At 38.7% G+C, this 17,479-nt stretch overlaps 1 protein-coding gene across 1 annotated transcript in view; it reads right to left on the reverse strand.

Annotated features, from left to right (window-relative positions):
- Window positions 1-2,561: 2,561 nt before the first annotated feature.
- The window catches only part of DBX2 (developing brain homeobox 2), a 35,306-nt gene continuing 20,388 nt past the window's right edge, over window positions 2,562-17,479 (reverse strand). Inside the window, exons 3-4 of the mRNA XM_036080058.2 lie at window positions 12,739-12,926; window positions 2,562-7,252 (exon numbers count right to left, since the gene is read on the reverse strand). Coding sequence (XP_035935951.1) covers window positions 6,923-7,252; window positions 12,739-12,926 — 518 coding nt within the window. The 3' untranslated portion in view covers window positions 2,562-6,922. The remainder of the gene's footprint in view (window positions 7,253-12,738; window positions 12,927-17,479) is intronic.

Consider the following 17,479-nt stretch of genomic DNA (forward strand, 5'->3'; position numbering starts at 1 on the left):
TTCATATGTTTGTATAGCCTTGTCTCTAAACCTGTATGTGCACACACACACACACACACAATTAGGTTATTAACATACTGTTTGGTAATCTGCTTTTCCCTTTAACAATGAATCCTGGCCATTTTTATAAATCATCATTTTTTTCTATAATATCAATTTCAATGGCTGCATAGGATTTCATTATATAAATTTGCTAAAATTGATTTAACCAATTCCCTATTAAAATATAAAAATATATTATGACAGGGCTTTTCGGACAGTGAAACTACTTTATGTGATACTATAATGGTAGATACATGTCATTATACATTTGTCAAAACCCCTAGAATGTGCAATACCAAGAGTGAATTCTAATGTAAGCTATGGACGTCAGGCAATAATGATGTGTCAATGTAAGTCCTTCAGTTGTACAAATGTACCACTCTGGTGTGAAATGTTGGTAGTGGGGAGGCTGTGCGTATGTGAAGAGGGGGGACATACGGGAAATCTCTGTACCTTAGGCTCAATTTTTCTGTGAACCTGAAACTGCTTTAAAAAATAAAGTCAAATATATTTTGATGAGTACCTTTCTATATAAAATTGCACATTTCTATTTCCTTAAGATAAATTCTAGTAAGTGGCATTGTCTAGTCAAAGGGTATGCTCATTTAACAACTTGTTTGTGTTACCAAATTGCCCTCCAGAAAGTTTTTAATAACTTACACTCCTACTAAGAGAGTACACTTGAGTTGAGTTTTGATCTCTGACTCAACACTGCCCATATTGTGTTTCACTCCACAACTCCATTTACCCCATCATCAAAATAGTGCTGTAAAAACATTATTGGATGTTTCTGTCAACAACATTCCTGTTTTCTTAACCACAATATAGTACCAAGTCATTCTGTCTTTTGATTACAGCTAGCTGCATCTCTGAGAAAATGTATGCCATGCTAATTTGTCTTTATTTAAAATTTCAAAGAAATTCCCACATGGATCCCAGATGTTGACCATTTAATACAAGAAGGTGTTTCCTCATTATACAAATATGGTATGTGTCCAAAATATTGGCATTGTTTAGTTTATGAATCACTTAAAATAACATCACAAAAAACAATGGTTCACGTGTGAGTCATAAATTAAACAATGCCAATTTTTTGATGTGCACCACATTTGTATAATAAGGAAGGAAACACCTCGGATTAAATGGTCAACATATGGAATCCATGCGAGGGCTTTAAAAAATTAGGGCTGCATTTTCTTAAATTGTAGTGTAGAAAGAAATCCAAAATGGAGGCAACTTTCACAAAAATTTTCCTGCCCCAAATACTCTTGTAAGTAGTGTATCGCTTAATTGGTACAAAACCTTAAGTCAAAGCAATATAAGTCAAATTCCATTACAGGGAATGCCAAGGAATGCCAAGTCTTTTGTTTTTGTTTTTCTAGATCTTTTTCTGTAATATTGTAGAATACAGTAGTGGTGGGTTGAATAGTGGTTCGCAAAAAGGTAGGTCTATGTCCTAACTCCTGGAACCTGTGAATGTGACCTTATTTGAAAAGGGGTCTTTGCAGATGCAATGAAGTTAAGGATCTTAAGATATGATTATCCTGGACTTGGAGTCAGCTCTAAAACCAATTACAGGGGTCATTATAAGAGAAAGGCAGAGAAAAATTTGTGACACAGACACAGGAGAGAAGACCGTATGAGCCAGAGGTAGAGGTTGGAGTCACACAGCCCAACCTAAAGACCTCCCTAGAGCCACTAGAAGCTGGAAAGGGCAGCTTCCTAAAATCTTCTGAGGGACCATGGCCCTGCCAGCATCTTGATTATGGATTTTTGGCCTTCACAACTGTGAGAGAATAGATTTCTGTTGTCTTAAGCCATACGGTTTGTGGTAGTCTATTATGGCTGCTCTAGGAAACTACAGTGGAAATTCATCATAATAGAATTAACTATACATTATGACTTAATTATATCACTTTATTTTATTCAAATTGATGTACCTGATTCTTTTTAATTTTGGTTAACATCAAACACTTGATGATTCTGCTTTGGGTTTAAATAACACTGAAGGCTACCTTTTAACCTCAGAATGTTCTGATCCCAAAAGGTTTTCCTCATAATTTCTGTTACTCATGCAACTTTGAGAGAATGTCCATAGAGTTGTGGGAACTGGGGAATTCTGGACTAACTAGGGAGAACAGCCTTATCATCTCAGCCTTCAAAATGGCGACAGATGCCGGACACCCAATAGTTTGCTTGATTTCTACCCACATCGTGGGCGATAAAACATAGCTAAAATGAGGTATCAGTGTGACTGTAAAGCACAATTAAAAATTCTGCCCTATATTAGTATGTTTGCTACTGGCAAGGTATTGAAATCCAAGTGTGTACACTCCCTTGGACCTTGACTGGATGGATATGTTTTGATAAACTTCATGGTGGCTTTTTGGAAGAAGTTCTCCATTTGGTACAGGAGCTCCATGATTATTCTTTCCATGACCTGCCATCCCCCAGCCCCATTCCCTGGTCCACCTCAAGAAGTGAAAGAGTTAGCAATGGAAAATTATATAGCCATCATAAATAGTTTCAGCATTTATTTAATGGCATGGGGAAATGTACTCTGTAAAAAGTTGAGTTAAAAAAAGCAGGATAAACTGGATACATACTATGATCCAAATTTGTTTAGTCATACACACCTTTATATACACATACATTCAAAGTGAAAATTTTTCACAAAAGAGCTAAGTTGGCTGTCTCCAAATAATGGAATTACACACGTATTTTTGTTAGCTATATTTTCAAGTGTGTTTCTTCATAATGAGCATGTATAACTTTTACAACCAAAAATAACAATGTGACAGAACCAAAATAATAGCTGGAAGATAAGAACCATCTTTGTGGGGCTAGTCCAACATTCTTAAGGTAGTTGCTTATTTCAGAGATGGTTGATAAAGGATATAAATTAATTCTGCAAAACTTCCTTATATATTCGAGAATACTTATCCTGATTTCCCACCTCACTTGTGTTATTTGCTTTTCCTTCACTGTTCCCACCCACCATGGGTACAGGTTGATCTGAGGCTGAGAAAGTAGAAAGACCAAAGTAGAGGGTCGGATGCACTATGAACAAAAGAATAATGAATTCTTCCCTCGGGCTCTGACCCCTCTTGGGACCAACATGGCCTGATTGGAGGAGAGAGAGAACACCAACGATGCCAGGTAGCTTGTATTTTTCTGAACAGTGGAGCACTTAATCAACTTCGTATCACTCCCCCCAACCGCACATGGAGAGATGGGGGTTTTGGAGGATGTTCGATTATTTTTTGCTTCAAATTTACTGGATCCAGTTACCAACAGCATAGAATATATCAAAAGTTGTTTGGCAAAAAGACTAATTCTAAGTTTCTTGAGGGCAAGGACCACATTCTCCCTCACATTTGCTTACACAGAGCCTAGGACAGTGCCTCACACTGAGTACCCAATAAGTGTTGAAATCCAGAAAGAAAAAGTACTTTTGTGGATTTCAGATGACTGCAGAGGCAGGGTCTAACAGGCTTATCAACACTGTGGAATGAGCCTTCTGTACTAAAGGCCAGCAGAGCTTGAAGAAATCACTGGGCATCAGGGGGCAGGTCACGGAACACGTCGGCGAGCGTGTAGCTTTAAAAAAATGCATCAGAATGCAGAATGAAAGGGGCCAGAAAGGACATGGGTGGCTTGAATGAGCAAATTTAATTATGACTTTATATTTGAAAAGAGAAAAACATGTGTAATGATTCTCAGAGGGTGGAGTGGGAGGTGTGGCTGAAGAGAATGTATGAAGTATATGCACAAATCTGAGCACATACCCAAAACTGGCTGGAAGGTATGGCATGTTCATATGTATGGATTTTTAAAGTCTGAGAACCACTGGACTAAGCAACTGGGTTCCCCATTCAACCCATGGCATCACTAAGAAAATAGAACTGCCTTTTCAACATCAATGATCATGGCTTTCACTGTCTCCCGACCCAGTGATCAGGCCTACCCTGCTATATACTTCCAACCCTTTATATTTAGCTTCATAAAATATTTATCTTTGTAAAAGCTAGAGGATGGCGCTAACCATTTCTTCTTCTCATCGGCCTAAAAATCCACATGACAATGTCTTCTAAAAATTTTAAAAATACCTTCGCCTCCAGGCTTCTCTGGTTCCGGTGCTTACTAGAGCAGAATTTGCCTGGAAAGCAGACAACAAATACACTAATATGTGACCACATGGAGAAAAGGAATCTGCATCTAGAGAACAGAGGAAAATACACGTGTATGTATTTTAGGTGGAGGGAGGTAGAGAGAGAGTTGGCAGAGTACAAATTAAGAGAGAAGGGAGACCCTTATCAATTAGAATATCAAGCTCAGCAGTTCTCTCAAGTAATTCAGGCAAAGAAGGCAAAGGGAAGGCACAACAGGCTTATGTATGTGCACCAAGTGTATGCATTTGTGTGTGTTTCCTATGTATCCCTAATATATTCATCTAAAGTATACTTTTCCTAAGCCTTAAGGCATTCCAGAGTAGAAACCAATTAAAATATTTATTTGTATATTTGACTATCAGGCCAACCTTACAGAGAGAAAAGCCTCTGCTGAGTCTCAGAGCTTGGTGTGAAAGTCTGGGGTTAGATCATTTAAGCACCAATTAGCCCACATCTAAAACCTGGCTTATCAGGTGGCCATGAAGCAGGTTGCTCTTGTTTGATCTTCAGATTATTCTCAAGAAACATTAACCATAGATAAGCACTTCAAAATTTTTGGCAGTGAGTGATAAAAAAAATAGTTTCATTTCACTTTAACACTCCTATGGGACTATTTTCTATAGAGGCTTCATAGTTGAAGGATTTTGCAATTCTTTACTTTCCCTAAACTTCAAAGTTAATAGAGAAGAGAACACTAGAAAGAAAACCATTCCCCAAGTAAGAGATCATAAAGTACAATATGCTTCTGAATTTCTTTAATAAATCTTACCGCAATCCCCAAAACGTTATGTCTTACAATGCATCCCATAGCTGGTGAATACATTCTACAGCAGTATGCACCCCCATATGGTTGGTATGATTTCAAGATTTGAAACTTGATGGCCAGGGTCCAAATCCCATTTATTAACCTCATGACCTTGGGCCACCACCCTAACAAGGGCCTTTCGCCCTCGTCTGGGTAACAGAATCCTGACAGTAATAGTGCCTACCTCCTAGGGCTACTGTCATGAGGACTGCCATGAATTAACTCACCCTAAAGGCTTAGCACAGTCTCTGGTGCATAGAAAAGACCCAATAAATGTAGGTGAGGTTAACATTCTACCAAGAAAAAAAAACCCAATACTACAAATCATTTTAAGACAGGTTTTAAATTTTAAATTGTTGTCAGCAGATCCCTGCTCCTCTTTCCCACAGACACTGAGACAAGCTTTTTCCGAGAGGACTTTTAAGTAAAACATCTCGTGATAAAGACACAGGCTAGCATACCCCAATTCAAATCATGTTCAGACAAAATCATTACCTGATGCTGACTAAAACTGTCGTCTTCTGAGATATTACCTTCTTTAAACACTAAAGCCTCAAAGTCTATAACTAGGAATGTAAGCAAATTAGAAGCCACTCTCTTTATGCAGCTGTCTAACAAAATTCCACATCATGAACTTCTAATAATGTTTCTTGTCCACAGATTAATAATAACCTAGTTCAAAACCACATCATTTCCTTTTTCTGCCTCATTTCCTTCAAAGTGAAACATAATTTTTTCTTGGACCTGGAATAAAAATTTCTAGATTAAGCAAATCGTTACCAGAAATGCAATTTTATATCACTACTATTTCAGGAACAACAAAACACACAAAACATCTGTGTGGTGCTTGTTAATACATAAAAATAACCTAATATATATAGTGTATACCACCTAAGTGGAAAATTGAGTCTATAACTAGAAGTGCAAACAGAAATCCACTACCGGTTCCATCAGTATTGTGTTTTGAAGTCCAGTTGGGAACATTTTAGGAACTGTGACACTTCTTTAAATCTTGGCCGGAGGTCACAAACTGCTTGGCATAGATGTTTCATTTGCCCAACACAATACTTTTAAAATTATTAAACTCAAATATTTTTAGGTGGGCCATGCCCGTTATTTACTGACAGGCCCTTAAAGGCATTTCATTTTGCAAACCTTGATTAAGGCCCATCCTTACAGAGAAGAGATCAAAAGATAATCATTAGTTAAATGGGTACCTCCCTCAATGATGTCCTGATGAAGTCCAGACACTTGGAAAATTAAGGGTCCTAATAGTTTCATTCAGAAATTCTTCTAGTTTTCTTGTTGGATTACTTTTAAGAATAGACTTTCAGGGTATGTATCTAACAGTGGCTCATTCGATTAGGGTAGCTGAGCTGAGTTGTTAAGTTCATTTATAGCTGGAGACTGAAAGAAATCAGAAAATAGGAATTTTTAAAAAACACGTTGGACCAAAATCCAAATTTTACATTATTTTCAGAAAAATAACATTCGGTCAATAGTTGGTTTTTCCTAATATAAAAGGAAATGAATTTGCTTGGTGCAATATTTAAAGAGGAACTAATTCCTACTAATGTATTTCAATGAGTATTTATATATATATACACACACACGTAGAGACACACACATATATACACACATACTCAGAGCAGGGACTGAGCCAACTATAACTCTCATTCTTTTCAGTTCCTTCGTACTTTCTGGGAGATTCTACTCCACTTACAAATTAAGCCTGAGTCTGGGAGCCAGAGAGCAATTGAGAGGGTTTCCTAAAGCATTAGTTCATGCATCACTCCAAAGGTATTACTTTTTAGGCACTGATGAGGCACAAGCTAGCTGGTTTTAGAGTCCAAATGTTATTAGTTAAGCATCCTTTTAAATTAACGTAGAGGAAGCCTTCCATTCAGACTGCCCCAGTAAGTACACCCTTGTCTCCAGCATCTTCCGAACACAAATACAAGGCACCCTGCTGTGACTTTGCTTCTGGGGCCGCTGCCCCTGAACTCTGTTGGATGAGTCTTTCTGAAGGTTCTGGCGAATTCTCCCTCCATCTTGGACTCGAGTGCTGCTGGGAGACTTCCCAGAGTGAGGGACACGGAGAAGGGAGCCCCAGAGCAGACCTTGAGAGGGGATCCTCTTGAAGGCCTACTTCCTGGACACACCTGTTGGAAAGCACTTCCTTCTCTTTGGAATTCCGCCACTTCATTCTTCTGTTCTGAAACCAAATTTTCACCTATTGACAAAATAATTGGACAAAATGATCACTTACTCCATGTTACTTCACTTCAGCATTGTAAACTGTAATGCCTTCTATGAAATACCTTATTGTGAGAGCCAGCCTAGCAAAGTCCTTATGGCTTTCCACTGGGCTCCTTCAAAAATATCTGAACAACTGGTTTAGTATAATATCCCCACACTGATGAAACAAAATGACTGCAATAAGCGGGTTACAGCCTGCAAGTCTGACATCTTTCAAAACTGATTTAACACTCAACAGTTTAAAACATCATTTAATCCATGCTAAATTATTTACACAAAGGAAAGGCTATCGGCTAGTAATAGTGTTTACTTTGTGCAAGGTGTCAGGCCATGCAGGCTGTTGGATTACATAATTTGATCCTCACAATGACTGCAACAAGTCCTCATTTCACATGTATGAAAATTGAGGTTCAGAGTGAAAAACCAGTTCAAGGTCACTCAGTAAAATGAAAGTACTTAGAACAGAATCCATGACTGTCCCACTCCAGGGCCCAGGCTCTTGTAACATTCAGATTTCATTAGGAACTTCTGGAAAACTAAATTAGGAATGCATTTTATAATGCTCTGATAAATTCCAGGCTTCAGTTTCCAAGTTTAATTACTCCTAGGATTTATCAAACTTGAATAATTAGGCTCAATAACAATCAATCGTTATTAACCCCAAAGTGCTTATGATGGTGGTTTCTAATTTGAGCCATACTTCTGCCCTACCCCACCAGAGTCTGTCTTTACTATTAACTCCCCCCTTTATCTACTGCGTAGTCAACCGTGCCTGATCAGAAAACTTCACAACTGGTTTCCTGATATTTTAAAAGTCAATCACATTGTTTTCCTGAGCATTATACTGCATCTTTACTTGAACACTTTAGTGGGTTTCTATTTTTAAAACAAAAAACTAGGAAGTTTTTACCTTAAAAAATAATTATTAAAGTGTTACCAACCAATGTTTCTCCCAATGAAGGAAAAATTTCTATCTGAGATGATCTTTCCAGAATGGCAAAACAATTCCTTCATTCTTTCAACCTGACTGGCAATTTCAAAATGGCTGCAAAGAACCTGACCCCAGGCAAGTGAATCCAAAAGACTGCCATCTCAGTTATAATTCTGTGGTTAAGGCTTTTCATAAGAAAACAGCACTAATGTGTACATACCAGAGCATTTGGTTCTAGTCATGAACTCATTTATTATTTGCAGCGGGCATTTACTCCTAGAAAGCCTGCCAAGCATTTCTAGTGGGTTTTCACTAAGACATTTTATTTGTGCCCATTGGTGATTCTTGCCCTTCTCATCACATTCATTATTTTCTTCTTTCCTTAGTTTTTCTGTAGACCTTGAATTTTTTGAGTGATATCTCAATGAAAAAAAATCATGAAGAACGTTTCTTCACAATCAACAGTATTGAAACAAATGTACATATTTGGGGAAAACCATAAATTAAAAGTTCTACCTCTCAACAAATACAAAAACAAATTCCAAATGGAAACAGCTAAACACAAAAACAAAACTATAAAAGTTCTAGAAAAAAACTATAAGAGATTGTCATTACAGTCTTAGAGAGATGTTTTTTTTAAGCATTGACATAAAACACTAAGACCACAAAAGAAAAAACAGAGCTGCCAACATAAAAACAAGAAATTTCTGTGTAAAGACACCACAAACATATGAAAAAGCCACAAACTACCTAAAAGAATTAAAAGCAGAGACTTGAAGAGATATTTGTATATCCATGTTCATAGCATTATTCACAAAAGGTAGAAGCAACCAAAGTGCCCACTGATGGGTGAATGCATAAACAAATACGGTATATACATACAATGGACTATTATTCAGCATTAAAAAGGAAGGAAATTCTGACACATGATACAATATGGATGAACCTTGAAGATACTATGCTAAGTGAAATAAACCAATCACAAAAGGCCAATACAAGTGATTCCACTCATTTGAGGTACCTAGAACAGTCAAATCATAGAGACAGAAGGTGGTGGTTGCCAGGTGCTGGGGGGAGTGGGGAATGGGGAGTCACTGTTTAATGGATACAGAGTTTCAGTTTTACAAGATAAAAAAGTTCTGGAGATGGATGGTAGCCATGGTTGCTCAACAATGTGAATGTACTTACTGCCTCTAAATTGTACCCTTAAAAAAGGTTTAAATGGTAAATTTTATGTCACGTCTATTTTACCATAGTAAAAAAAAAACAAAACTCAAACCTGAAGAGTTTGCAATGGTTGTAACAGGAAAATGTTACTAAACATAATATTCCAAATATTTTGATGACAGCTGAAATAATTGCTACAAATAATATGAATAATAGCCAAAAACTGAGAGCAATCCAAACACCCACCATTAGAATGGATAAACCGTTGTATACAGTGTAATGGAATACTACAGGGCAATGAGCTCAAAAGAGTGACTGCTGCATGCAACCTCATGAATGAATTTCACAAACATAATGTCAAGGAAAAGAAGTCATATATACCAAAGAATTTGTACTTTATGATTCTATTTATATAAACTACAAAAATAGGCAAAACTAATCTATGCTGTTAGAAGTCAGGATAGTGGGTAGCCTTGGAAGGAGGAGGCGGTAACCAGGAGGGAATATGCAGGGGGCTACTGGCCTAGTGATAAGGCTCCTCTGCTTGATCTGTGTGTTGGTTATACAGGTGATTTGTACTCTCCTTCAAAAAGTCAAGATATATGTAGAATATGATCCTGGTTTTTTTTGTTTTGTTTTGTTTTTGTTTTTTTAATTTTTTTATTGTGAATATGATCCTGTTTTTATTTAAAAACGTATATACACAATTCTGGGTCTCAATTCTAGGTCCTTATTTATAAAATAGGAATAATCAAAGTAGCTAGCTACCTCATAGTGTCATTGTGAGGATAAATGACATCAAATATAAGGACACACGGTAGGCATCGTGCAAGTGCTCATGTTACTGTTTGTGCATATACAACACACATATACATTTACATTAAAGATAATACGTGGTACATCAAATAAATTCAAACAAGAGCCACTTATAAATGACAGTAATAACTAAGGAGTTGGGTTGGAAGGGGAGGAGATGAATTTTCATTTTTAATTTTACCAATTTCCCCTTTGTTTGAATTTACCATAATAAATACCATGTGTTGTGTAATTAGATGTATATGCAAATAAGAAAATATGAAATTACTTCTGAGATGTTTACCAAATTTGATAACATAAAAAGTATTCATTCCTCAAGGCACTTGAATTTTAAAAACAATACAATCAACTATGTGAAACTATGCACCTGTGAATACGAACAGGAAGGTAACATACGAAATAGGAAAACAGTTTGTTTTCTTGGAATGGACAGATTATGGTCATCCCCTCATAAAAATGTTCTCTAATATGCGTGCTGCCTTCTCGTTCCAATAATCTATTTTTAAGAAAATGATATGTACTATCAAAGACGTTCACACTATCTCAGCACTGTCAGATCAAACCTAGCCATCTTTTCTCTTTTAACACCTACTTCAAGTTCTGACTCAACCAGGGGTCCTGCAACCTCCCAAACCTGCACATTTTCTCCACACCAACTCTGGAGTTTTGTTTTTTGTTTTTTTTTTATCCGTACCAGTGGGATGCAGACCAGCCCTACTGAGCTTCTGTGCGTCCTAAGTCAGGCCCAACGATTCCTCTAAGGATGAGACGCTTCCCTCACTAGACTCCCCAGGCGTATAAGAATCAGTCATGGGGATTAACATAAATCTCCAGAGAGATACATAACTTTGAGGACCACTGATCTAACTGCTTTATTTGGCAGTATATCTAACCTACCAGGTGAAGTCTCCTATGTTATCATATATTATTATCTAACCATTTGCGAGCTTCTGCTTTGTTTTCCCAGTTGCTCATATAAATTCCTGGGTGCACAGAGTGTATCTTAATCAGTGCTTAATCAACACTCCCTCTTATTGCCTACTTATTAGTACAGCGTCTTGCACACACAGACCATCAAGATATAGCTACTGATTTATCTATCATATACGCAAAATTGCTCTGCAACATGGATAGAATTCCTATATTTGTCCCTGTTTTTTACGTGAGAAGCTGAGGTTAGGGATCTGGAGTACCACACAATGAGGAAAGCACAGATGGGCTGATGTAGGCCAATTACCCTCTACCACAGTATGTACTGCTTCCTACAACTAGAAAAAGTTGGGGGGTGGGGACAGATCACTTCCCTAGGGAAAGGAAGCAAGGTTAAGGAGAGTTTCATCCAAAAATAACTGGTTTAATAAAGTCCAAAGTTAGAAACCAGGTCATTTGTATTGAGCGAAGAACAGTAGAGCATGGTAGTTACACAGGGCCTCTGCTAGCCCTTCAATGCCTTTATGCTAACTCAAAAAATAAAAAAAAAAAAGAAGATAGTAGGAAGGGAAAAATGAAGGGGGGGGAATCGGAGGGGGAGACAAACCATGAGAGACTATGGACTCTGAGAAACAAACTGAGGGTTCTAGAGGGGAGGGGGTGGGGGGATGGGTTAGTCTGGTGATGGGTATTAAAGAGGGCATGTTCTGCATGGAGCACTGGGTGTTATACGCAAACAATGAATCATGGAACACTACATCAAAAACTAATGATGTCATGTATGGTGACTAACATAACATAAAAAAAAAAAATCCAGGTGGATGTAGCCTTGCACCAGGAAAGCCAGTTTGGCAGGCGGAGCACCTGCTACATTTCAGTTGCCGCCATGCCTCTTCGCCCTTGTGCCTTTGTGCAGTGCATATCCTACACAACAATACATGATAGCTCCAGGTTAAATAGAACACAAACTCCAGAGTCAAGTTGCCTAGGGTGAGAGCCCAGCTCCAAAGCAGCTGCACTACATGACATCAGACCCAGGTTTACTTCCCTACACTTTCTCATCTAGAAAATGAGGACGATTATGGTGCTTATTTTATACAGTGATTATAAAACGATTAGTCATAAAATACTAGTACCTTAATGTGTAAGGAAGGTTTGTAGGTGTTGCAAATATGAAACTACTTTACTGTACTTGACATAAGCTCAGAGTGCAGAGTAATGAAATCTATTTGAAGGTATTTATGAGTCACACATTTATGACTGGATTTTGGATTGGAAATGAAGAAAAAGACAGGAAAATTGGTTCCTGCTTTTGTAGATTATGTGGTCTACTTCTCTGAAACCAAACAACTAATGATGTAAATGCCACATCTTAGTGGTTCTCTTCATTTGGGGAGAATTAATCATGCAAAAACCTAGACCTCTCAGCAAATGGACCTATTTTCAAATAGCAATTGTGACATATATTTCCACCCACTCAACAACTGTGAAAATCATTTCAGTAATGCTTTAGGGTCCAGCACCATACCTAGTACAACAGACATTGCCAAATGCATGGATTTCATTGTATTCCTTCGGAAATCAGGAGCAGTGGACATCTTCCTGCTCATTAGTACCTGTGATTCCTTTAGTCCCAAGCTGAGGGCAAGTTTCTTTCGGTCTGTTTTGCTGATATATTTCTGCTTCTGAAACATTTTCTCCAGAGCCTTTCTCTGATCCTCAGAAAAAACAGCTCTTCTTAAAATACCCCTCCGAGCTTTGGAGTTAGAGTCCTGCGTCAAGAGAGGCAGCACACTCTCTTCTCCTGGAGGGGGAAGACAGGTACAAAAGCCCAGTTAGCGTTAGTGAGGAGAAGCCCGTCTGCCCTTCCCAGGACAGTATCTTCCTTCTCTGTACCACGGCCAAATCATCTCCTCTCCGAACTCTGGACACTCAGAGCAGTGCTTCTTCCATGGTTTTGGTCATGGACTCCACTGAGAAATCCGATATATACTCTTGGCTCCCCAATGAGAAAAAAGTATGTATGCTCGCCCTCCCAATTTCAATGCCATGTTAGAAAGTCTATGGTCCCACGTTACAAAGCTCAAAGGCAGAACGAATAGTAGGTGGGTTAAACATTCCATTTTTCTCTAATTCATTTATTTATTCGTTTTTTCTCTCAACAAAGTTTTGAACACTTACCATATGCCAGGCACTCTGCTCAGTGTTACACATTGAGACACAAGACGAATACATTTTATTGTACGCATTACCCATAAGATTTAGTGGAAGGCATTTATTGAACTAGCATCACAAGTGTGAGGATATATTCCAAAGGAGGCTGCCTTGAGCGCACAAAACAAGGATCTGATCTTAATCTGGGATTTCAGGGAAAGCCGGTAGGAGTCAGAGATGTTCAATCTGAGAAGGGAGGTTTGGAAGATCCCCAAGCACTACCACTCCCCAATCCAGCTGACCATCAACTCCTTCAGGTTAGAGGTATTTACTACTTTTTCTGCCTTCTGTGGCTAGCACAACTGGTTCCCACCCTCTAAGAGTTTCATTCATCATTCATTCATTCATTCATTTAGCTTCCCAGTTATGGTAGGAAGAGTAATGGCCTTCCCAAAGATGCCTATGTGAATATGTTCCCCAGAACTTAGAAGTACATTACATGATATGACAAGGGGGAATTTAGGTTGCAAATGGAATTACAGCTGTTAACCAGATGACCCCGAGATTAGAAGAGTATCCTGGGGTAACCAGGTGGGCAATGTAATCACAAGGGTCCTTATGAGTGGAAAAGGGAGGGGAAAAAAGGAAGTCATAGAGAGATTGACTTTGATGCTACACTTCTGCTTTGAGGATGGAGGAAGGGGCCACAAGCCAAGAAACGCAGGCAGCCACTAGAAACTGGAAAAGGCAAGAAACAAATTCCTCCCTAGAGCTTCCAGAAGGAACTCGGCCCTGCTGACACCTTGATTTTAATCCAGTGAGACATTTCAGGCTTCTGACCCCCATTACTGTAAGATAATAAGCTTGTATTAAGACAGTAGGTTTGTGGAAATTTGTTACAGCAGCAAGAGGACACTCATACCTGGTATCCAGATAACTGAGCTTATTTGAGGAAACCAGACCAACAGCACATGGTCCTTGCCCTCAATGAGCTCACATTCTCATCGGAGGACTGACATGAAGATCACGGTGGAATATAAGCACCAGGGGAACAGGGACGCCAGTTTATGGCTGTAGCTGGTACGCATTTTGGTGCTTAATAATTATTTCTAAATAAAAAACAAATTAATGTCTTAAGCACTACAATAGAATGATCTTATGAAGTGCTCTGGCATCACAAAGGAGGAAGTAATTAATTCAGAGAAAAGAGGCTGAGCCAAGTCTAAAAGACCAATCCAGTTCAAGAGAGAAAGAACCAAGGCCAAGCTAGGCAGAGTGACTAGCACGTCTAGAAGCACTAAGGTAGTGCTATAAATACATAGAACAAACTGATGGTTGCCAAAGGTGAGGGGGGTGAACGATGGGGCACAAAATGAGTGGAGGGGAGTGCGAGATACAGGCTTCCATTTATGGAATGAATAAATTACGGGAACAGAAGACAGCATAAAGAATGTAGTCAATGATATGTAAGAGTGATGTATCAGGACAGATGGCAGCTGTGCTTGTGGTGACCACAGCATAATGTACAGACTTGTTGAATCACTATGTTACACACCTGAAACTAATGTAACCTTGTGTGTCAATAATATTCAACATTTTTTTAAAAAGCACTAAGGCATGAAGGAATAAAATTTATGGCAGGAAAACTAAGCAGTCTGCAAGGCTGGGAAGGGCATGAAGCAGAGGGGGCAAGATGGCAACCATATCCAGCCCGCAGATGGGCTTTGTTTGGTCTTAGAATTCTGATGTATTTGTTCACGTTTAATAATTAGGAGATTTCATGTGAAGTCCAGGTTTCTGACATCTCTTCAAAGGTAACCACACTAGGCTCATCTTCCCAGAAAGCAAAGAGCTACCAGAGTGAACAGCAGGTGTCCCCTTTTGATGGGATGTGTGGCCCTCAGTTTGCCACAGCCTCACCTAGCTTGCTTCGTACCTGCCAGGCTCTTGAAGACATCTGGACCTTTGACATAGAGATTACAGAGTGGAACAGAGCCAGATCATAGAGTACTACAAGAGTCTGGGACTTTATCCAATAGTAGTGAAGATCAGTAGCAGATGTTTAATCAGGGTGTGACATGATAATAATAAACACACACAGAGTACTCTATACCATTATACTTACTCTGTGTTAAGCCACTGATTTGCATTAATTCATTTAATCCTGCCCAGCCTATGCCCCAAATGTTATACTATTCTTCTCCCCACTTTACAGATGAATAAAATGAAGATTAGGCAGCTTAAGAAATTTTGTCCAAGGGGTACATGACTAGAGCTCCAAACCCAGGACAACTAATTTCAAAACAAATGCTCCTAACACTACACAATGTATTCTAACTCAATCTGACTTGTAGTTTAGGGAAAAAATGTCAAAAATTAATAAATCTTGTCAAATCTACTTCTGTAATATGATAGCTTCCTTTTTTACTTGTCTAAAAGACTACAGATTATCTCCCAGTGAGTCTCTCAGCCCTGGCTTACACCTCATTCTGTTTCATCCTCACCTTGCAAGAAGGACTGGCCTCTCTCTCTTTCCTTCCAGCTCTGTAACATTTCCATCTCCTCAGAAATGCCATAGCTCCTGGGATGTAGTCAAGCCTAATTTTTTTACAAAGGTCTACTTTTATTGGTGCTCTTTCGATTCATTGTATGAGATCTTACAATTCTGTTAATTCTCCATCTACAGCTTTTTTTTTTTTTTTTTTTTTTGCTTGTCACATGCCAAGGCCATACCTTGAAGTCAGGTTTTGACAACTGGATTCACTGCTTCCTTATCAAAGATTTAAGTAGTTTTATGAAATATTGGTCAATAATAAAAAATATTCTAAATATCTCAATATGTTCTTTTTCTAAATCTTCTTCTCTGAACTTTCCTTTGTGTAGAGACTGTGGAATTGGGCCTTCTGCATTAGTTACGAGATTCATCTGTTGGTGTGATCTCTCTCCAGGAAGGCCAGGACAAAGGAGTTTGGAATGTGTAATATGGAAGAACTGGGTTTGGATCATGGCACTTACCTGTATGACAAAGCAAGTTACTCAGCCTTTTTCAGCTTATCTCACAAGGTTGCTCTAAGGATTCGATGACCTAACACAAGAAAATTTCAGTGCCTGGCCCACAGTAAGGATTCCACGAATCTATCTACTTTTGCTTGTTGGTTTTCATTAGATTCTTATAAGAACCATATGTCACAGACATCCTCCGTACAGATGAAGAAGTATTCAGGGCTGTTAAGGTCCAAAGCCACACCAAGAACACAGAGCTCAGCTGGTAGCAGGACCTTCTGAATCCAAATGTTTGGCTCCTTCCTCTGTGCTATGCTGTTTCTTTACTCAGATATCACATGTCAAAACAGAAGGGAAGAAACACTTGTAAACACAGACCTCCTGTCTGAGACTACAGGCTTCTGCACCCTGTCCTGGACCAGTGTGTGAGCGTGGACTACAGGGCATCTCCTATACAGCCCAATGATTGTGCCCTCAAATTCCACCACACCCTATCACTTGACATTTTGATTCTGGTATTTTTAATTTGTAAATGTATATAATCTATCATTATTATAGCCATATGTATTAAAAATTGGGGAAAGAAACATAAATATCCAAAGGTAAAGAAACGTGTAAGGACATGATGCTATAACTACTTGGTGAAATTTTAAAGAACCATTAAAGATGAGAACTGCGACAAGCAGGCAGTAGCAAAGAAAATACACTATACTGCATATGATAAATAAGACACATACTATGTTTATAACTAAGTAAACATGCAGAGAAGAGACTGAAAAGGCAAAAATAAACATAAAATAGGCTACTATAGAGTTATGGACAAATAATTCATCTCTAGTCTGCATTTTAAGTCTGGTTCTACTTTCTAAGGAAAACAAAGCAAACATTGTAGCAACCTTTTTGGGAATAATCCTCTTTTTTTAAAGATTTTATTTATTTATTTGACAGAGAGAGAGAAAGCACAAGTAAGCAGATCTGCAGGCAGAGGGAGAAGGAGAAGCAGGCTCCCCGCTGAGCAAGGAGGCCGATGTGGGGCTCAATCCCAGGGTCCTAGGATCATGAACTGAGCTGAAAGCAGACGCTTAACCAACTGAGCCACTCAGGCACCCCCGGGAATAATCTGGTGGAGTGATGGGGATGTTGCTGAGTGACAACTGAAGATGAAGCCAATCCATCTCTCAGGTGCTCACAGTTGATTAG

Source organism: Halichoerus grypus, chromosome 6 (assembly GCF_964656455.1).
Source record: "Halichoerus grypus chromosome 6, mHalGry1.hap1.1, whole genome shotgun sequence".
Classification (NCBI taxonomy): domain Eukaryota; kingdom Metazoa; phylum Chordata; class Mammalia; order Carnivora; family Phocidae; genus Halichoerus; species Halichoerus grypus.